The sequence below is a fragment of the Plecotus auritus genome (assembly GCF_963455305.1).
Source record: "Plecotus auritus genome assembly, chromosome: 3".
Classification (NCBI taxonomy): domain Eukaryota; kingdom Metazoa; phylum Chordata; class Mammalia; order Chiroptera; family Vespertilionidae; genus Plecotus; species Plecotus auritus.
Window position 1 is genome coordinate 99673639 of NC_137772.1, and position 21828 is coordinate 99695466.

The following is a 21828-nucleotide window of genomic DNA, read 5'->3' on the forward strand; positions in this document are numbered from 1 at the left end:
AGGCAATGACCAAATTACAATTTTGATTGGTTTGCTTTATTATTATTTCTATCTCCCCCAAAACTCTGCAGCGTAGAGCCTATTTCAAATTCTTCTAATAGTCTACTTCATGAGTTAAATATGTACATACTGAATAAAGCAGATATACTGTAATTTTTAAGAAGTAAATCACTTTACATATTATAGGCTAGAGGCAGTTTAATGTAATTTGGTTCTTATTCTGAAATATCTGATGGCAGTATTTTAAAGCTCAGATTACACAGGTTTGTCAGCTCTTGGTTTGTTTCAAATATTACTGAGCTATACTTGAAATACATCTTCAACTCCACATTATTTATTGCTGTCCAATTATAAGGACTTCAGCAGTAAAATATGTGAAGTATGAAGAAGCATGTAATGTTGGTGACAATGCTTCAGAACTCCAGGAATAAGGTTACCAAAAAGCAAAGTAAATCTAGAACAAGGAAAGGGAAGAAGGTACATTTATTTAAAATAAAAATAGCAGACAGTCTCTGATAATAAACAAAACCATTTATATTCCAAGTACATTCAATATACATTGTAACAATGCATATATATTTTAAAAAGCCAAAGACCCAATAAGTAACTTTATTAGAACTTTAGAAAGAAAAAAAAGTATTTTGATTCCCTCCTGCTAGAAGTCTGCCTACAAACACAACATGCTGGATCTGAGTGCCCTTTCAAGTGTTCTGTACAGCACAGTATTGCACAATGTGTGCATTCATTCTGTAAATACAGTTTCTGAACATAGTTGCAGTTTCCTTAGGGATGATCCAGAACACGTGAGTGGCTCCATTTAATAAAAATCTTCGTAGGCTGGAAGAGCAGTGACAACAGTTTTCCTCGGTTTTAACAAAACGTACAAAATAAACTACTAAATGTAGGTGCTTTCACATTATTTTGCATGAGTATTAAGTACAGTGTAAAATCTTGAGTTAGCCAAAACTAATGTTCTTTAAACTTTACATCAAAGTTTTTCTTCATTCTTTTAGCATGGCTGATAAGTGTTTTCTGCCACTCACTACTAACGCTTGTGAAACCAAAGAACTTTGAAAAAGAATATGCACTGCTGAAGAAAGATAGTTCCAAAAATGTCACTGAACTTCAGTCTTAAGATACACACAGTTCCTGTTGGACAATGGACTGGGAGAGTTTACTATCTTCAGTCTTTTCATGTCCTGGGGCATGGCAAGTAGTCTTCCGCTTAAATAATCGCAGACTCAATCGTAATAATTCATTGTCTACCATTGGAGTACTCGTGTAAGCTTGTTTTACCGTGCCCTATTTGGAGAAAACAAAACAAAACAAAAAAATGTATATTATTTGTTGACAATAAAAAAGATTAACTTCTAACAAAAATATAAAAGTTACAAAAAAATTAATTGGGGATGGATATTAGCTGTATTGGGTATTTAACGGTAAAATTAGGAAATGTTTTCAGACTTGAGAAATGTTGTGAAAGAAAGCAATCTTTATTTATTTATTTTTTATTGATTTCAGAGAAGGAAAGGGAGAGACAGAAACATCAATGATGAGAGAGAATCACTGATCAGCTGCCTCCTGCACATCCCCTTCTGGGGATCGAACCCACAACCTGGGCATGTGTCCTGACTGGGATCGAACCGTGACCTCCTGGTTTACAGGCTGACGCTCAACCATCAAGCCACACCAACCAGGCAAGAAAGCAATCTTTATAGGGCACCTGGTCTAACTTCTTACCTAATGTAGGAGTCTTCTCAATAATCCCTGACAGGTAACTGACTAGTGTTTACTTCATTTCTAATGAGGAAAAAAACAGAACAAAAACACACCACACTATACAATCTAAGTTGAACAGTACTACTTCTTCTATATGTTGAAATAAAAATCTCTTTTATGGACCTATACACTAACTCAATCTTTTACATGATAATCTTTCAGTTCTCTAAAGAGAAGCACTAAACCTTCTACACACCTTACTGATAAGTTAATGGTCCATAAGATGTGGGCTCTAGAACTGAATAAGTAAGTCTCCCTTGAACTAAAATGTATTATCTCCATTACAGTAACTTAAAGCTACATTAGCATTTTTTGGAAGTTATTGTTATAAAATTTTGTTAAATGTTCTTCAACCATGTGTATAACAAAGTAAAGTTTGAGTATCTCCAGCCTTCTGCCATTTATTTTCTTGCTAGGATCCTTAAAGGAAGAGTGTATTCTTTGATCACATCTGCATTTATAAAAATACAGAAAAACTGACTTTTTATGCATAGTTCTGTGAATTATTACTTATGCAAAATCATGACCACAGAGACATTTCATCACTGAAAAAAACTCCCTTTGCTGCCTCCTTGTATTCACACCCTCTTTAATCCTTAACCCTTGACAAACAGTAAGTATCTTATTATTGTTCCAGAACATCTTATAAATGGAATCATACAGAATATGTGATCTTTTAAGATTAGTTTCTTTCACTTCATCATAATGCCTTTGAAATTCTTCCATGTTCTTGATAGTACTAAAGACTTGGTTATTTATTACCAATTAGTAATTCACTGTATGGAGGTGCTACTGTTTATGTATTAGCCAGTTCAACAACACTGAGCTTATTTCTAGTTTTGGAGATTATAAATAGAGCTGCTATAAACTTTTATGAAAAGGTTTTTATATGAACATAAGTTTCATTAAAAAAACACAACATGTTTTTATTGATTTTTAGATGGGGGGGGAGGGAGAGAGAGAGAGAGAGAGAGAGAGAGAGAGAGAGAGAGAGAGATAGATAGATAGATAGATAGATAGATATGAGAGAGAAACATCTATCAGCTGCCTCCTGCATGCCCCCAATTGGGGATTGAGCCCGAATCCCAGGCATGTGACCTGACTGGGAATCGAACCAGTAGTGAACTCTTGGTGCATGTGAAGATGCTCAATCCACTGAGCAACACTGGCCAGGCAAGTTTTCATTTTCTAAGGTAAATATATAGCAGTGGGATTGTTAGGTAAGTATACATTTACCCTTATAAGAAATAACAAAACTCTCTTCTAAAATAGCTCTACCATTTGTATTGTCACCAGCAATACATTGGAGTTTCAACTGCTCTGCATTCTCACCAAATTTGATTTTTTCAATTTTTTTTTTTTTAGTTATTTGTAATAGGTTGTTGATGGTATCTCATTGAAGTTGTAACTGCATTCCCTAAAGCTAATGATGTTAAACTCCTTTTCATGTGCTTATCAGACATTTCATATATCCTCTCTGATGAAGTGTTTACTCAAGTCTTTTATCCACTAAAAAAATTGGGTTGCTTGTTTCTTACTGTTAATTTTTGAGTTCTTTATATATTCTGGATACAAGTTATTTTTCAAAATGTGATTTGCAAATATTTTCTTCCAGTATACTTGTCTTTACATTATCTGTCACAGAATAAAAATTTCAAACTTTGAAAATCAATTATCTCAAAATAAAAAAGTTTTAATTAAAAAACAACAACGGCTTTTAAAACTCCCCCCCCCCCCCCCCCCCCCCGGTTCCCGGTTAACTGGTCATAAGTGTGTGGGTCTATTTCGGGATTCTGTTTTGTTCCATTGATCTAAGTGTCTATCCCTTCACTAATACCAAACCATTTTGAGTGCTGTGGCTTTATAGTAAATCTTAAAATAGGGTAGTGTGAGTCTTTCCAACTTTATTAATCTTTTGTTCATCTTTAAAAATTATTTTGGCTATTCTAGTTGCTTTGACTTCCCATGTAAATTTTAGAATCAGCTTGTCTATATCTACAAAAAAACCCTGCTGGAATTTTTACTAGAACTGTGTTAAATCTGTGTATCAACTTAGGAAGAATCACAATCTTAAGTATATGGAGTCTTCCAATCTATAAATATAGTATGTCTCTCCATTTATTTAGGTTTCCTTTGATTTTTTACATCAGTGTTTTGTAGTTTTTAGCACACAGATCCTGAACATTTTGTTCGATTTATACTTAAGCACTTCTTTTTGGGGGAGCTGTTGAAAAGGGCAATTTTGTTTTCATTTCAGTTCCTAGATAAAGAAATGCAATTGCTTTTTGCATCCTGATTGTATCCTGTATCCTTATTATAAGTTCTAAGAATATTTTTTAGTAAATTACTTTAGACCTTTTATATAGGCAGCTGTCTGTGATTAAGACAGTTTTATTTTCTTTCCAATCTGTATGCTTTTATTTCTTTTTCTTGCCATACTGAACATGCTACGACCCCCTGTTGAATAGGGGTAGTGAGAGAGAACCTCCTTGCCTCACTCCTGATTTCTGAGGGAAATCTTTCAAACTTTTATCATTAAATATTACTATGTTAGCTAAGGTTTTTTTGTAGATACTCTTTATAAGGTTAAGACTCCTTCTTATTCCAGCTGGTTGAGAATTTTTACTGTAAAGGAATGCTAAATTTTGTCAAATATTTTTTTCTGCATCAACTGATATTGTCATATATTTTTTCTTCAAGTTTATAATATTAAATCAGCCTTTATTAGAAGATAATGCACACTAAGTTGTGGTTTCATATTCTTTTTATACATTGCTAAATTTGATGTCTTATCATATTTGAGGATTTTTATGTCCATGTTCATGAGAGATATTGATCTGCAGTTTTCTTTACTTACAATGTTTCTGACTGGTTGCAATATCAGAGTTTTTCTGGCCTCATAAAATGAGTTGGAAAGTATTTCTGCCTCTTCAGTTTTCTTAAGAAATTGTACAGAACTGGTGTTAATTTTTTCCTTAATGTTTGGTAGATTTTGCCAGTGAAACCATCTGGGACTGCAGATTCTCTCTCTTCCAACTTGATACACTGTCATAAATAATATTTCTATAAATATTCTCACCATATTCTGGGGAATATTTTTCCTTAGCCCTCAATTTAAATAAATTCCTAGTATGTTTTATTATCTAAAGAAACTTTTTCACAATGAAATGAAAAATATTTAAAGCAATCAAATGAAAAGTATGTAATTCATAATACTCAACCAACACTTTGCATTTGTACCAAAACAATAATACCTTCTCATTTTTAACAAGCTGCTTTCGGATTGCAGAATCCCGTCTGAAGCATAATGCTTTACAACACGGTCCAAGATTACTAAGAAGACTTGCTCTTTCTTCTTTTCGTAGTAATGCAGCCATATTGAGAGCCCCCAATTCATGTTCAAAAAGATTGTCTGCATCTTTCAAAAACCAAAAACACACATTAAGTTTTCCTAAAATATGAAAGTAATACCAACTGCTTAGATGAATATTCCACAGTCTGTACTTTATCAAAGTTACCAACATTGATGAAAATTATTTTATATTAAAGGCAATATATTTTCTGTGAAAGTCATTCAATGTGTAGTTTTGTTGCTAGCCTGAAACAAAAATAAACATTCTGACAGCCACTTTAAGTTTAAGGTACAAGAAAAGCAGACTCGGGAGCAAGAATTTAGACACTGATTACAACTATAACTGGGAAGAAAAGTTCAAGTTAAGAATTAATGAAGTCAAATTCAGAATATTGCATACCATCAACTACTACTTAAAGTTCTAGATTTCAGGACTTTACTGTAGCAAGATTCAAATGTAATAATATGACTACAGTCTGTGACCTCTTAAAAAACCAGTTAGGAAGTGATTAGGTGTTAGACAATCTGCAAATTTTATCCTACATTTTGGTCACTATAAAATCCTGGACAATGTATTAAATTAAAATACTTAGTTTTAAGTCAAAACATGCAAGATAGGGTAACATTATAATACAGCCAGTCAATAATCAAAATAAATTACAGAATAAGCAATAACTTCAAAGCTAGAAATCTAAGAATTGGCCAAGAGTGCCAAAGGTACCAGGTACTGCTTCTGTAACAAGACGATCAAATAGGTTAATGTTGGAGCCCACAAAGGAAAGCAGTAAATAACACATAAGTAAAAACAAAACAGATACATTTGATTTTTCTGAACTGTAAAGCACAGTGAGATTAGATAATTAACAAAAACATAGTCTGAGACAATATACCTAGTAAATAAGTTATATACATAGTCAATCATATCTAATAAAGAGGGAATATGCTAATTGACCCTCACACCATCGCAAAGATGGCAGCACCCACAGCCACAATATGGCAGTGCCCAGTCCCCTCAGCCCTGCCAGGGCAGCAGGCGCATGGCATGGCTTGGCCTGCCCCAGGTGGGTCCAGCCACTCCACGCGTCTGCCTCAAAAGCCCCCCAGTCCCCTCAGCGCCCCAGCTGCCCCTGGCCCGAGGTGCAGGCAAGCCTCGGATGGCAGGTGCCCAGACATCCAGGGCCAGCCCGAGGCGCAGGCAAGTCTTGGATGGCGGCTGCCAAGCTGCCCAGGGCCGCCTGAGGCTCAGGTAACCAGGGCCGGCCGAGGCTTGCGCTGCTGGCAGCAGAGGTGTGATGGGATGTCACCTTCCCCTGATCACTGGATTGCCTCCCACCCGAGGGCTCCTGGACTGTGAGAGGAGGCAGGCTGGGCTGAGGGGACCCCCCCTCCAGTGAATTAATTTTCATGCACCAGGCCTCTAGTAGGTATATGATATAAGAAAAGCTTAAATAAATATAAAGAAAACTCAAAACTAATTCACAAACTCTGGTGTCTATGAGAACTATCTGAGGAACTTTCTAAAACACAGTGCCAGATCTATAGAACCTCCAGATCTATTGAACCTCCAGAGCTGGACCAGGATACCTTACAGGCAAAGAAGGCAGTTCCTCAGGTGATTCAGAGATACAAATGTCTGAGCCAAACAAGGACAGTCACATAAGTATACCATTAAAAAAACAACACACACACAATAAACACCATTAACTACCATTCCATTATAGAAGAATTTGAAAGGAGACCATGCCATCCTTGAAAATTGCTCAAGACAAATTTCTTTGTATTAGAATTCTTAACATATACTTGTAAACCTCCCTAGACTGATTAAACACATACTTAAATACAAGCAGAACAAAGGAAACAAAGTAAGTGGAAAGGTGTAGCTCATAAGAATTTAATCATGTTTTGTGTTTGTTTGTTTGTTTTTTGCTTCTGTTTTCCCTCGCCTCGCTTGATAATAGTTGTTGTTTGTAGTTTGCATTCATCTCCAGGTACTTGTTGCTGGCATTTGTTGGGATTAGTGGCTGTTCTATTGGAGTTTTCTCCCCATATTTATAGTTTTTCCCCCTCCTCTTTCTTATTCTCTCTCTTACTTTTTTTTTTTTTTTTTTTTTACTTTTCCCAATTTCATTTTTGCACTCCTTTTTTTCTCTTCTTCTTTCTCTCCTATCCTCTAATTTGCCTTTCTCTCGTGGTCACCTTTATTTGGGGTTATTAATATCGTGAATACATTTGTGTTCAGTGCCTTGTGCCTCATTGTGCTGTATTTTCTGCCTTTAAATCAACACGGGAGAGAGAGAACTATACAATCAGACACCCCGAGAAGAGAGATCATGGGGAGACAAAGGAACAGCCCGCATAGGAAAGAAAGGCAGGCATCACCAGAAAAGGAAGTAGACGAAATGGAGGCAAGCAACCTGTCAGAGAAAGAATTCAGAGAAATGGTCATAAAGTGGATGAAAAGAATGGAAGACAAATTCAACAATACGTGTAAGAACAAAGAGGAAATGAAAAATGACATCGCTGCTGTAAAGAACTCAATAGAAAGCATCAAGAGTAGACTAGAAGAAGCAGAGGACCGCATCAGTGAGCTAGAAGACAAGGTAGGAAAAAATAACCAACTAGAGCAGCTTCTAGAAAAAAAAATTAAAAAGCAGGAGGAGAGCCTAAGGGAACTTTGGGACAACAAGAAAAAAAACAACATCTGCATAATAGGAGTGCCAGAAGGAGAGGAAACTGAGCAAGGATAGAAAACCTGTTCGAAGAAATAATGACAGAAAACTTCCCTGATATAGGGAAGAAAAAACCCAAACAAATCCAAGAAGCTCACAGAGTCCCAAGCAAAATGAACCCCAAAAGACCGAAGCCAAGGCACATTATAACTAAACCGGTAAACACCAACGACAAAGTAAGAATATTAAAAGCGGCCAGAGAGAGACAGAAAGTTACCTACAAAGGATCCCCCATCAGGCTGATTTCTCAACAGAAACACATCAGGCCAGAAGGGAATGCAATGAAATATACAAAGTCAAGAAAGGAAGGGTCTGAATGTAAGAATACTATACACAGCAAGGCTATCAATCAAAATTGAAGGTGAAATCAGGAGCTTCACAGACAAAAAAGGACTAGGGGAGTTTATTACCACAAAACCAGCAATGCAAGAAATGCTAAAGGGTCTGCTGTAAAAAAAAACAAACAGAAATAGAAAGCGAAGAAGGAACACAGGAGTAAAGAATAAAAATGGTGACAAACAAGGACCTATCAATAATAACTTTAAATGTAAATGGATTAAATGCTCCAATCAAAAGACATAGGGTAACGGATTGGATAAGAAAACATGACCCATATATCTGCTGTCTAAAAGAAACCGACCTTAGAGAAAAAGACGCACACAGACTGAGGGTGAAGGGATGGAAAAAGGTTTTTCAGGCGAATGGAAATGAAAAAAAAGCTGGGGTAGCAATACTTAAATCTGACAAATTAGATCTCAAAATGAAGGAAATAAAAAGAGATAAGGAAGGCCACTTCATAATACTAAAGGGAGCAATCCAACAAGAAGAAATAACTCTGGTAAACATATATGCACCCAATACAGGAGCACCCAAATACATAAAAAAACTCCTGGAGGATATCAAGGAGAGACTGACAGCAATACAATCATAGTAGGGGACTTTAACACCCCACCATCACCATTGGACAAATCCTCTAAACAAAAAATCAGCAAAGAAACATCAATCCTAAATGACTCATCACTAGACCAGATGGAATTAATTGACATCTTCAGAACATTTCACCCCAAAGCCACAGAATATACATTCTTCTCAAGTGCACATGGGACATTTTCAAAGATAGACCCTATGTTGGGACATAGGCAAAGTCTCTTCAAATTCAAGAAGATAGAAATCATATCAAGCATCTTCTCAGATCACAGTGGCATAAAACTGGAAATCAACTACAATAAAAACAATGCAAAAAAATCAAACACATGGAGACTAAATAGCATGCTATTAAACAATGACTGGGTTACCAGAGAGATCAAAGAAGAAATAAAAAACATCATGGCAACACACGACAATGAAAACACAACAATCCAAAATCTATGGGACACAAGTGAAAGCAGTGTTGAGAGGGAAGTTCATAGCTCTATAAGCTTACTACAAAAAACAAGAAACAATGGTAATAAATTACCTAACCCTACAACTCAAAGAGTTAGAAAGAGAGCAACAAGAAAAGCCCAGTGTAAGCAGAAGGAAGGAAATAATAAAGATCAGAGCAGAGATAAACGACATAGAGACCAAAAAAAAAAAAAACAACAATACAAAAGATCAACAAAACCAAGAGCTGGTTCTCTGAAAGGATAAACAAGATTGATGAACCTCTAGCCAGGCTCACCAAGAAGCAAAGAGAGAGGACCCAAATAAACAAAATCAGAAATGAAAGAGGCGAAATAACAACAGACCCCACCGAAATACAAAGGATTGTTAAAAAATACTATGAACAACTCTATTCCATCAAACTGGACAACCTGGAGGAAATGGACATATTCCTAGAAAAATACAACCTTCCAAAACTCAAGCAGGAAGAATCTAAACACCTCAATAGGCCAACAACTATGGAAGAAGTTAAAGCAGTCATCAAAAAGCTTCCAGCAAACAAAAGCCCAGGGCCAGACAGCTTCACAGGGGAGTTTTAGCAAACATTCAAGGAAGAACTAAAACCTATCCTCCTAAGACTATTCCAAAAAATTCAAGAGGAAGGAACACTTCCAAGCTTCTTCTATGAAGCCAGCATCATCCTAATACCAAAATAATATAAAGACAACACATTGAAAGAGAATTACAGACCAATATCCCTCATTAACATAAGATGCCAAAATCCTCAACAAAATTCTAGCAAATAGGATCCAGCAGTACATCAGAAAGATCATACACCATGACCAAGTAGGATTTATCCCAGGGATGCAAGGATGGTACAATATCCACAAATCAATAAACGTGATACATCACATACAAATTGAGAGATAAAAATCACATAGTCATATCAATTGATGCAGAAAAAGCATTTGACAAAATCCAACACCCTTTCTTGATAAAAACTCTCAGCAAGGTGGGAATAGACAGATCATACCTCAACATAATAAAATCTATATATGACACCCACAGCCAACATCATACTCAATGGGCAAAAACTAAAACCATTTCCCCTAAGAACAGGAACATGACAGGGATGCCCACTCTCACCACTTCTGTTTGACATAGTACTGGAAGTATTAGCCATTGCAATTAGACAAGATGAAGAAATACAAGGCATCCAAATTGGAAAAGAAGAAATAAAGCTGTCCTTATTTGTAGATGCCATGATATTGTACATAAAAAAACCCAAAAGACTCCATCAAAAAACTATTAGACTTACTAAATGAATTCGGCAATGTAGCAGGATACAAAATTAACGCCAAGAAATCTATGGCATTTCTATACACCAATAGTGAACTTACAGAAAGAGAGACTAAAAAAGCAATCCCATTTACCATCGCACCAAAAAAATTAAGATACCTAGGAATAAACTTAACTAAGGACCTATACGCGGAAAACTACAGGACACTGAAAAAAGAGATAGAGGAAGATGTAAACAGATGGAAGAACACACCATGTTCATGGATTGGTAGAATCAACATCATCAAAATGTCCATACTACCCAAAGAAATCTATAGATTCAATGCACTCCCCATTAAAATACCAACGGCATATTTCACAGACCTAGGAAGAACTCTCCAAAAATTCATCTGGAATAAAAATGACCCCGAATAGCAGCAGCAATCCTGAGAAAGAAGAACAAAGTAGGTGGGATCTCAATACCAGATTTCAAGCTGTATTACAAAGCCACTGTTCTCAAAACAGCCTGGTAGTGGCACAAGAACAGGCATATAGACCAATGGAATAGAATAGAGAACCCAGATATCGACCCAAACCACTATGCTCAATTAATATTTGACAAAGGAGGCATGAACATACAATGGAGTCAAGATAGTCTCTTCAATAAATGGTGTTGGGAAAATTGGACAGATACATGCAAAAAAATGAAACTAGACCATCAACTTACACCATACACAAAAATAAACTCAAAATGGATAAAGGACTTAAACATAAGACGGGAAACCATAAAAATACTAGAGGAATCCAAAGGCAGCAAAATCTCAGACATATGCCGACGCAATTTCTTCACCAATACCGCTCCTAGGGCAATGGAAACTAAAGAGAAAATAAACAAATGGGACTACATCAAAATAAAAAGCGTTTGCACAGCAAAAGAAACCATCAACAAAACAACAAGAAAGCCCACTGTATGGGAGAACATATTTGCAAATGTTATCACTGATAAAGGTTTAATCTCCAACATCTACAGGGAACTTATACAACTTAATAAAAGGAAGATAAATGATCCAATAAAAAAAATGGACAATGGACCTAAATAGAATCTTTTGAAAGAAGACAGAAGGAAGGCCAAGAGACACATGAAAACATGCTCAGTCACTAATTATCCGAGAGATGCAAATCAAAACGACAACGCGGTACCATCTCACATCTGTCAGAATGGCAATCATCAACAAATCAACAAATGACAAGTGCTGGCGAGGATGCGGAGAAAAAGGAACCCTCGTGCACTGCTGGTGGGAATGCAGACTGGTGCAGCCACTGTGGAGAATGGTATGGAGTTTCCTCAAAAAACTAAAAATGGAACTCCCATTTGACCCAGTAATCCCACTTCTAGGAATATATCCTAAGAAACTAGAAACACCTATCAGAAAGGATATATGCACCCCTATGTTCATCGCAGCACAATTCACCACAGCTAAGATTTGGAAACAGCTTAAATGCCCATCAGCAGTTGAGTGGATTAGAAAACTGTGATACATCTACACAATGGAATACTACGCTGCTATAAAAAAGAAGGAATTCTTATCATTTGCAGCAGCATGGATGGACCTGGAGAGCATTATGTTAAGTGCAATAAGCCAGGCAATGAAAGAAAAATACCACATGATCTCACTCATTTATAGAAAATAAAGAACATTATAACCTGATGAACAAAAAGATACAGAGGCAGTGAAGCACCGAACAGACTGTCAAATTACAGCGGGAAGGCTGGGGAGTGTTGCGGGGGCGGGGAGAGATTAACCAAAGGACTTGTATGCGTGCACATAAGCACACCAATGGACACAAGACACTGGGGGGTGGGATGAGGACATGCGACAGGGGGTAGGGGAGGCTGGAGGAAGGTCAATGGGGGAAAAAAGGAGATATATGTACTACTATATGTAATACTTCAAGCAATAAAAAAAATAAAAAAAAGAATTTAATCATACTACATGAGAAAACCTATAAAAAAGCAATTTAAATTGACCCTTGAACAAGGTGGGAGCTGGGGGCAGGGAGTGCCAATCCATTGCACAGCCAAAAATCTGCCTATAACTTTGACTCCCCCAAAACTCAGTTGTTCCTTAGAATCCACAAGTCCCTTATATAAAACTAGAGGCCTGGTGCATGAAATTCGTACACTCACAGGGGTCCCTCAGCAAGGCCTGTGCCTTCTCGCAGTCCAGGAGCCCTTGGGGGACTAAAATTAGTCCTTCAGGTTCAGTAAACTTTAGGCCTCATAAAATCTGTTAGTCCCTGACAGTTGGGGTCCCCAAAAGAATTCGGATTCACTCATTATATTTCTTTGCTCCTTTTAATTCTTGTTCTAGAGGGAGAGTGAGGACAGTTTTTTACTCAGTAATTTTTATAATAAGAATTGTATTGGAACCTGCTTCTTCTTTGGCTGTTCACGGGTTTACCTTACCGGGAACTCAGAGATTTTAAGCCCTTTGAAGATAGGGACAGAGCTGTATTGTGTTTCTATAATACAGGCACAAAATACAACTTTTATAAATATTTGTTGGAGAAACAGATAAATTTCAGTGCTATGAGGCATTACTTTTCCTTTTGCTCCATATCTTTATTGAGACTTTTGTGCAAAGCATAAGGCTGAGGGGATGAGCAGGTAGAGCCGAGTAAAGTTACTTTTTCCAAACCCTAGATCCTATACTTTGATTTTGCATAGTAGATGCATTTCTGAATGACATTTTGAATTGGGCATATTAGATTTTGCTAATATCAACTTTTATATTATATTCATAGAGATTATTTTTAATGATGTTTAAATGTTTCGTACTATGAGGTACAAAATATTTTGCTTTTTTCAAGAATCTTGGTGCTTCTTTCTGTAGTAAAGTGAATTATCAACATGGTAAGTCTATGTGGGCGGGGGGGGGGGGGGAGGAGAGGTCTGCTTAAAATGGGGCACACCAGTACTAAATTTGGCTCTAACAACGACTAATTCTCACACCATGTGTGGAGTTAAGATGGCTGTTGGACATAACCATTTCTTTTGCTCCCTTTGCTTCCCACAGCACCTGTTTCAACTGGAGGCTATGTCTTGACCCCCCATGACCTCTCTGTCATGGCGTCCATGGGTTTCTACTGCCTGAGGCCTTGGCAGTCAGCCGGGCATCGGCCTTCCCAAGATAGCTGTAATGTGGATGGATGAGCATCAGGGGCAGGGACCCGTTGGCAGAGGTGGGGCAGGGAGAGCTTTCGGGCAGGCCAGCTGAACCCGGCAGACTTGCACCAGCTGCTTCCCTGCTCCTCTCCTTCTGGGCCAGTGGCCGGATGGCTGAGGGTAGTGGCAGCCACTGGCAAGGCCAGGTGCGGGCTCGCAAGGGTGGGGAGCCTGAGGCACCAGTTCCAACCAGGCACTTTTTCCCTGGCTTTCGGAGGGTGTTGGGGGCGGGGATGCATCCCAGCCTCTGCACTGGGCCGGGGCCTGGAAAGGAGGGAGGTTGCCCCCTCCCTCACTGCTGGGTGGGACGTTGTAGGGGAGGGGCTGTGGATTCCTAGCCCAGACCCACCCTCCCAGGGGCGGGTTGTGGGCTCAGGCACTGCCGAGGCCGCTGGACCCTTGGGGGCGGGAAGGAGAGTCTGGGCCCGCACCGCAGCGAGTCCCTGACTTGGGTATCTGAGCGGCAGGTGAGCAGCGGGTGACTAGAGTAGGAAAAGAAACTGGCCCCGGGCCTGATAGGTGAGGCCTGGTGTACGAAATTTGTGCACTGGAAGGGTGTCCCTCAGCCCAGCCTGCACCCTCTCCAATCTGGGACCCCTCAGGGGATGTCCGACTGGCCGTTTAGTCAGACATCCTTCTCACAATCTGGGACTGCTGGCTCCTAACTGCTCTCCTGCTGACCTGATTGACGCCTAACTGCTCCCCTGCCAGCCTGATCACCCCCAACTGCCCTCCCCTGCTGGCCCGATTGCCCCCAACTGCCCTCCCTGCCGGCCTGGTCACCCCAACTGCCCTCCCCTGCCGGTCATCTTGTGACGACGTGGGGGCAGTCATCTTGTGATGATGCGAGGGTGAGACACCACCTAGGCTTTTGTTATTATAGATGGTATAGAACAATTCATCCATGGATTCCTAACTGTGGATCAAAAATACTGCCTTTTCACCCAAGGTGACTGTATGTACATTGAAAAATCGACATATAAGTGGACCCACGCAGTTTGAACCCATGTTGCTCAATAGTTAACTGTGCATACAATAAGTTTTATACTTTAAATTAAGAATTTAAGGTTCCTGGAATATTTTAAAAAGTTACATATGGTGTTGCCCAGCTGGTGTGGCTCAGTGATTGAGCATAGACCCATGAACCAGGAGGTCAGGGCACATGCCCAGGTTTTGGGCTCAATCCCCAGTGAGGGGCATGCAGGAGGCAGACGATCAATGATTCTCTCTCCTTACTGATGTTTATGTCTGTCTTTCTCCCTCTTTCCCTTTCTCTCTGAAATCAATAAAAATATATTTTTAAAAAATTGCATATGGTGCCCTAGCCGGTTTGCTCAGTGATTAGAGTGTTGGCCCCACAGACTGGGGTATTGGGTTTGATTCTGGCCAAGGTCACCACCTACCTAGGTTGCAGGCTCGATCCCTGGCCCTGATCGGGGCACGTGTGGGAGGCAACCAATAGATGTGACTCTCTCACATCGATGTTTCTCTTTCTACCTCTCTCTCTCTCTCCCTTCTACTCTCTTAAAAAAAAATAAATCAATGGAATATGCTCAGGTAGGATTCACAACAACAACAAAATTACATATGGAATGTGGGGATTGGGACACTGAAATAGACCCAGTAAAATAGAAAAATTGGTATAAATTATTTCACAAATATTTACTGAATACCTACTATGTGTCAGGTAGTTTTCTAGGCGATGGCATAATTAGTAAGGACATATCATTAGACACTAGGTAGAGCAGTAAACAAAACAAAGTTCCATTTCTTAGAAAACTTATATTCAGCATCATATGTCAGTTCTCTAACAAAGTAATCATAGCAAAATACAGGACTGACTGGTAAAGAACAGTCAAATCCCTCTCTACAATGTGTATTTTCATTATTGAGAATAAGCCAGGGTCAAACTGTATTAGTGTATTATAGTTAGCAAAATTAAACTAGATTTTAACTTAAAATGCCATTTGCAAAAGTCACAGGAGTCAATAACTTCAGAGGTGGATAAAACCTTAGGGGTTTCATTTCATCATTTTTGTCCATAGGAGTTACTTGCTTAAGATCACAGAGCAACCAAAAACGGTAGAAAGAGTAGAGCAATAACCTAAGACTTTGATCACCTGTCAGGCTATTCACACTCACAATTATAATTTATACTAGAGGCCCGGTGCACAAAATTCATGCACAAGGGAGGTCCGATTGCCCGTTTAGGCCCGATCCCACTAAACGGGCAGTCGGACATCCCTCTCACAATCCAGGACTGCTGGCTCCCAACTGCTCGCCTGCCTGCCTTCCTGATTGCCCCTAACCGCTTCTGCCTGCCAGCCTGATCAGCCCCTAACCACTCCCCTGCCAGCCTGATTGATGCCTAACTGCTCCCCTGCCAGCCTGTTTGCCCCTAACTGCCCTCCCCTGTAGGCCTGGTCACCCTAACTGCCCTCCTCTGCAGGCCTGGGTCCCCCCCAACTGCCCTCCCCTGCAGGCCTGGTCACCCCTAACTGCCCTCCCCTGCAAGGCTGGTCCCCCCCAACTGCTCTCCCCTGCAGGCCTGGGTCCCTCCCAACTGCCTTTCCCTGCAGGCCTGGGTGCCCCCAACTTCCCTCCTCTGCCAACTTGGTCACCCCTAACTGCCCTCCCCTGCTGGCCATCTTGTGGTGGCCATCTTGTGTCCACATGGGGGCAGGATCTTTGACCACATGGGGGCAGCCATCTTGTGTGTTGGAGTGATGGTCAATCTGCATATTACTCTTTTATTAGATAGGATAGAGGCCTGGTGCATGGGTGGGGGCCAGCTGGTTTGCCCTGAAGGGTGTCCTGGATCAGGGTGGGGGTTCCCTTGGGGCGTGGGGCAGCCTGGGCAAGGGGCCTGTGGTGGTTTGCAGGCTGGCCATGCCCCGTGGCGACCCAAGCGGAGGCCCTGGTATTTGGGGTTTATTTATCTTCTACAATTGAAACTTTGTAGCCTGGAGCAGAGCCAAGCCTTCTGCTCGCTCTGTGGCAGCAGCCATTTCTATTGGGGTTTATGTATCTTCTATAATTGAAACTTTGTAGCCTTAAGCGAGGCCTGGTCCGGCCAGGGTGTGTGGAAAGCTTGGCTTCCTCCATTGCTGGGGGCAACCCCAGCCTCCTGCTCTTTCCAGCTCGTGGCTGCCGCCATTTCTGTTTGGGTTTATGTATCTTCTATCATTGAAACTTTGTAGCTTTGAGTGGAGGCCTAGGCCGGCAAGGGCAGGTGGAAAGCTTGGCTTCCTCCATTGCCGGGGAAACCCAAGCCTCCCTCCTGCTCTCTGTGGCCGTAGCCATCATGGTTGGGTTTATTTGCATATTCACTCCTGATTGGCTGGTGGGCGTGGCTTGTGGGTGTAGCAGAGTGATGGTTAATTTGCTTATTATTCTCTTATTAGATAGGATATATTTCATAAACCTACATTCTATGTTTACTGAAAAATATTAAAATCAAGAGTTTTACTGATTATGATTAGCAGCTGAAAGAAAGGACATGGATTCATGAAATTCTTAAAACATTTTTTTATATTAATAAAAAGCTTAATTCTTTTAACTAAACCTCTTTATTCTCATTAACATTATATAAAAGTAAATAATGTTACTTTCATCTTTTACCTCCTTTCCACATGCCCTCCTCATTTTTGTCTTGATAAGGTCTAAAATCAATGTGATAAAATAGTTTCAAATTAAAGAGTAGCAGTTAATATTTACTGAGTGTTACAACACATCAGAAACTGTTCTAAGTATTTTACTTGTAATAACTCATATGTTCCTCCTAACAATCATATGAAGTTGGTGGTGTCATTGTTCCCAGCTTAAGATGGTGACACTAACACAGAGAGATGAAATAATAGCTAGTAAGTGCTGTGTCTATTGGAATCCGGACCATTTGGCCTAGAGGAAAGGGTTGCCAAGACATCCAATTTGCTTAGATATGGAAATATCTAGTCTACTTCCCTAGGCTCTGCTTCATTTAGCCCTGGTTAAACCACTGAGTATTTTGTTCAAAGTAATTTTGATATAGAAAGATAATTATGCTATTTTTACAACTTTTCTATGAGCTTAAGTTTTTCTCAATAAATTTTAAAAAGAAATTCTCGGGGGATAAGGACACATATGTAATACCTTAATCAATAAAGAAATTAAAATGCAAAAAAAGAGAAAAGAAATTCTCACCATGAGAATTAAATAATGAATAAGTGGTTCCTCAAAAAAAAAAAAAAAAGATATATCCAATGTTATTAGTGCTACATAAGAACAGAATATAATCCTTTTCAAAGGCATCTTAGTATTTATCACACATAGTGTACAATCAAGGTAGAATAGAATTACCTTTGGGTTTTTCTAAGAGTCTCTGACATGTTTCTTTGACTTTAGTAAAGAGTTCAGAACCTGCCAGCTTTTTAGAAATCCCAACTCTCAGCATAACAGCTCCAGGTGTGAATTTTAAGAGTGCAGCCCCAGGCTCTCGTGGTTCTTTTGGATGCTTTGGCATAAGACTAGACCAATCCACAGCTATCACATCTAATGGATCTGTAAAAAGTTAAAGAACAGGAATATTTTTACACCAAGAAATAGTATTCTTGTTATCTAGAGAGAAATATAAATTGCAAAACATGAAAAACCTTTAAATAATACTTTAAACCAAAAATGCCATATTCTTAAGATGAAAGCTTTCTATAAACACTCATGTTTAGAATCTAAGGACCTTTACAAAAAAAACAACAAAACTTTCTCACCAAAAGAAAACAGGCAAGCAAACAAAAACCCAAACAAACTCATTCCTACAAATTGCTTGAGAGATCCCAATGAAAGAACTCAATTATTTCACAAAGAATAATAGGTATGACATTTTGAAACTTGGTATCAGAATCCTTTCACAAGTTAAATCTAGGAATCTATTTTGCATTCATGTGCACATACACATGCATGCACACAAATTTTACTTTTTAAAAACAATTCATTATGAAATTACTTTATAACTCGGGCAGTTGCTCTTATAAATATTAAGAACAAATAGTCCATCTATGATAAGGAGTAGTTGAGCAAATTAATAAAATAATGTTCTATTTAGAAATACACAGTAGCCAGTAATAAAGATAATAATCATACATACCTTCTACATTAGTAAAAAGAAATTGTGAAATATAAGAACAAATTAAAAAAAACTCAAATGTAACATTCTCAAAGCAAAGACCCTCACTATGATTAAAAACAAAAAAACTCCAAAACTTGTTATTAACAACCAGATTAAATGGGGTGATTGATATAGTCAACGGAGTAAGCTCTGGCAAGGCATAAAGTAGTGTAAGTGAAAATAATTAATGAATTTAGAAAATTGTAGAAAGAGATATAGAAATAGTGCTCAAATATAATTTCAACTCTTATAAATTTCTGAACAGTCATTTCCAAAGTTGGTTTATGGGACCACAGTTGTGAAGCTCTGTATCATATACCTAGTATCTAGAACACTGCCAGAAAATCAGTACTATTTGGCTAGATTCCAAGTTATATAAAATATGAATCTTAAACTCTGAAAAGGAAATCTTCCAATTTTGCTATTTTAAATGAGTCCTTTCCCAATTCAAAGGCAAAGTCTACTTAAAAATGAACACAGCATTTTTATTGACTATAATTATTGACAATTATTTACTACAATTTTCATTTTATTGGACTGTCAATGTTACTTAAAACATAAAGGGGGAAATTCTAACTGACTTTATTCAATTCTTATAGCATGAAAGGGAACAAAAATATCTTCATACCATAAATCATATAATTTTTGTGATCAATCACCTTTGCAAATGATTTACCTGGCATCTTCTCCTCATCCTGCTGGTCTTCCCTCTTTTCAGCATCACCTGCCAGAATTTCATCTAGTTCATCATCACTGATTGGCTCATATCCTTCTCCAGCACCTGATCCTAATGAATGTGCATCATCTAACTTGGATTCATCATCTCCTGCTAATTAGAAAAATTAATCTCACGTCAAAGAGAGCGTTAAGGGAAAGAATGTCTAAGTCAAACCAAAGATATAGAGGCTGCGTCACTAAAAAACAACAACAAGAGAAGTATTTTCACTAGAAAATGACATTTTTTAATTATTCAAAACACTTGAATAAAAAAACTGAAAAAATATAGTCAAATTTAATTTTAATGGTAAGAACACCATAGGGACAGCCATATCAAAATAGGTTAAAATATGTGAAATAGAAGCTAACATGTTAATGTTGATTATATAACATATTATATAACATAATTTTATTTTACATTTATTTATTTTTAATATATTTTATTGATTTGTTACAGAGAGGAAGGAAGAGAGATAGAGAGTTAGAAACATCAATGGGAGAGAAACATCGATCAGCTGCCTCTTGCACACCTCCTACTGGGGATGTGCCCGCAACCAAGGTACATGCCCTTGACCGAAATCGAACCTGGGACCCTTCAGTCCGCAGGCCGACGCTCTATCCACTGAGCCAAACCGTATATAACATAATTTTATACAGTAAAACTTTAAGTAAATCCAGACAAATAGACTAACTTCAAAAGGATGCATTGATTGCTTTACTTAAACTCATGTTTTTATTAATTCTTAGAAAAAAGCAAGGGGGAGAGTGAAACATTGATGTGAGAAACATCAATAGGCTGCCTTCCCACACGGGCCCTAACTGGGGATCGAACCTCCAATCTAGGTATGTGCCCTGACCAGGAAATCAAACCTCCAAACTTTTGGTGTATAGGATGACACTCAAATCAACTGAGCAACCAGACCAGGGCAAAACTCATTAGTTTTTTAAAAACTTGCAAACCTGTTAATAAAATTTAGCTCATATAAATGACTTTATAGCAGTGAGGTAAAAATGTAAAAGTGCTATTAATTCTCCCCCCATATCACAATTCATCTTCCCTATCCCAACATTATTCTTTTTTTTTTTTTTAAAATATATTTTATTGATTTTTTTACAGAGAGGAAGGGAGAGGGATAGAGAGCTAGAAACATCGATGAGAGAGAAACATCGACCAGCTGCCTCCTGCACACCCCCCACTGGGGATGTGCCCGCAACCAAGGTACATGCCCTTGACCGGAATCGAACCCGGGACCCTTCAGTCCGCAGGCCGACGCTCTATCCACTGAGCCAAACCGGTTTCGGCACCAACATTATTCTTTAATGAACATAATTTTATAAGGAATGCTGTAATATAATTTTAGCACATTTTTATTAGTACCACTGGTATATATTTTACTTCTTGATTTTATCAACTTTTCTCAACCACCTACACCCCTAGTGAGTTAGTTGTGAACTTAAATTATCCTAAAATTACAGAGTACATTTAATGTTTCTAATCATTAGTTATCAATATACTTTATTAAGTTTACAACACTAGTTTTCAAAATGCAACAGTATGCTTTATAAATATTTGCAGCAAATAAAGTATAATAAACTATGAGATGTTTCTAAGCATTCTAATAATTTTCTATTCTACTAAATTCTGTAATAATCTTTCCATACCCTCACCAATTCACTTATAAGATAACCAATTTTAATAACTTCATTATATAAATACTAGTGGCCCAATGCACAAATGAAGATTCGTGCAAGAATGGGCCTTCGTTCCCCTGGCTGCCGGCACCACCTTCGCTCTGGCCGGAGCTGCCTTTCTGCCTTCCCAAGCTGCCCAGAGGCCCTGAGCAGCTGGGGTGGTGCGGAACGCCTGTGTTGTCACCCACTGGGTGCCTGCGTATGTAAATTAATGCGCTAGCTTTGTTGGGTTAATTTGCATTCTCACTCCTGATTGGCTGGTGGGCGTCGCAAAGGTACGGTCAATTAGCATGTTACTCTTTTATTAGGTAGATACATCTAACAAGTGCGAATGATAGGATTTTTCAATTTTCAAGTTTATCCAACTCATTTTCCTACTATAGGTGAATAAAATGTTTCATCTCACAGTAGGTAATTCACCTATATGTTTCTATGCTATGTTATCAATGACCACAACCAATGAATGATATAGTTTTAAAAAAGGGTAACAAGAGAACTATTATAATCATTAGTTTAATTATATTCAATTATATACCTCCATTAGTATTAT

The 21828-nt window shown here is 38.5% G+C and overlaps 1 protein-coding gene across 1 annotated transcript in view; it reads right to left on the reverse strand.

Moving 5' to 3' along the window:
• Positions 1-464: 464 nt before the first annotated feature.
• ZC3H13 (zinc finger CCCH-type containing 13) overlaps positions 465-21828 on the reverse strand; it is a 154000-nt gene continuing 132636 nt past the window's right edge. The window contains exons 18-21 of the mRNA XM_080662520.1: positions 19546-19698; positions 18065-18265; positions 5034-5197; positions 465-1302 (exon numbers count right to left, since the gene is read on the reverse strand). Of these exons, the coding sequence (XP_080518646.1) occupies positions 1132-1302; positions 5034-5197; positions 18065-18265; positions 19546-19698 (689 nt within the window). The 3' untranslated portion in view covers positions 465-1131. The remainder of the gene's footprint in view (positions 1303-5033; positions 5198-18064; positions 18266-19545; positions 19699-21828) is intronic.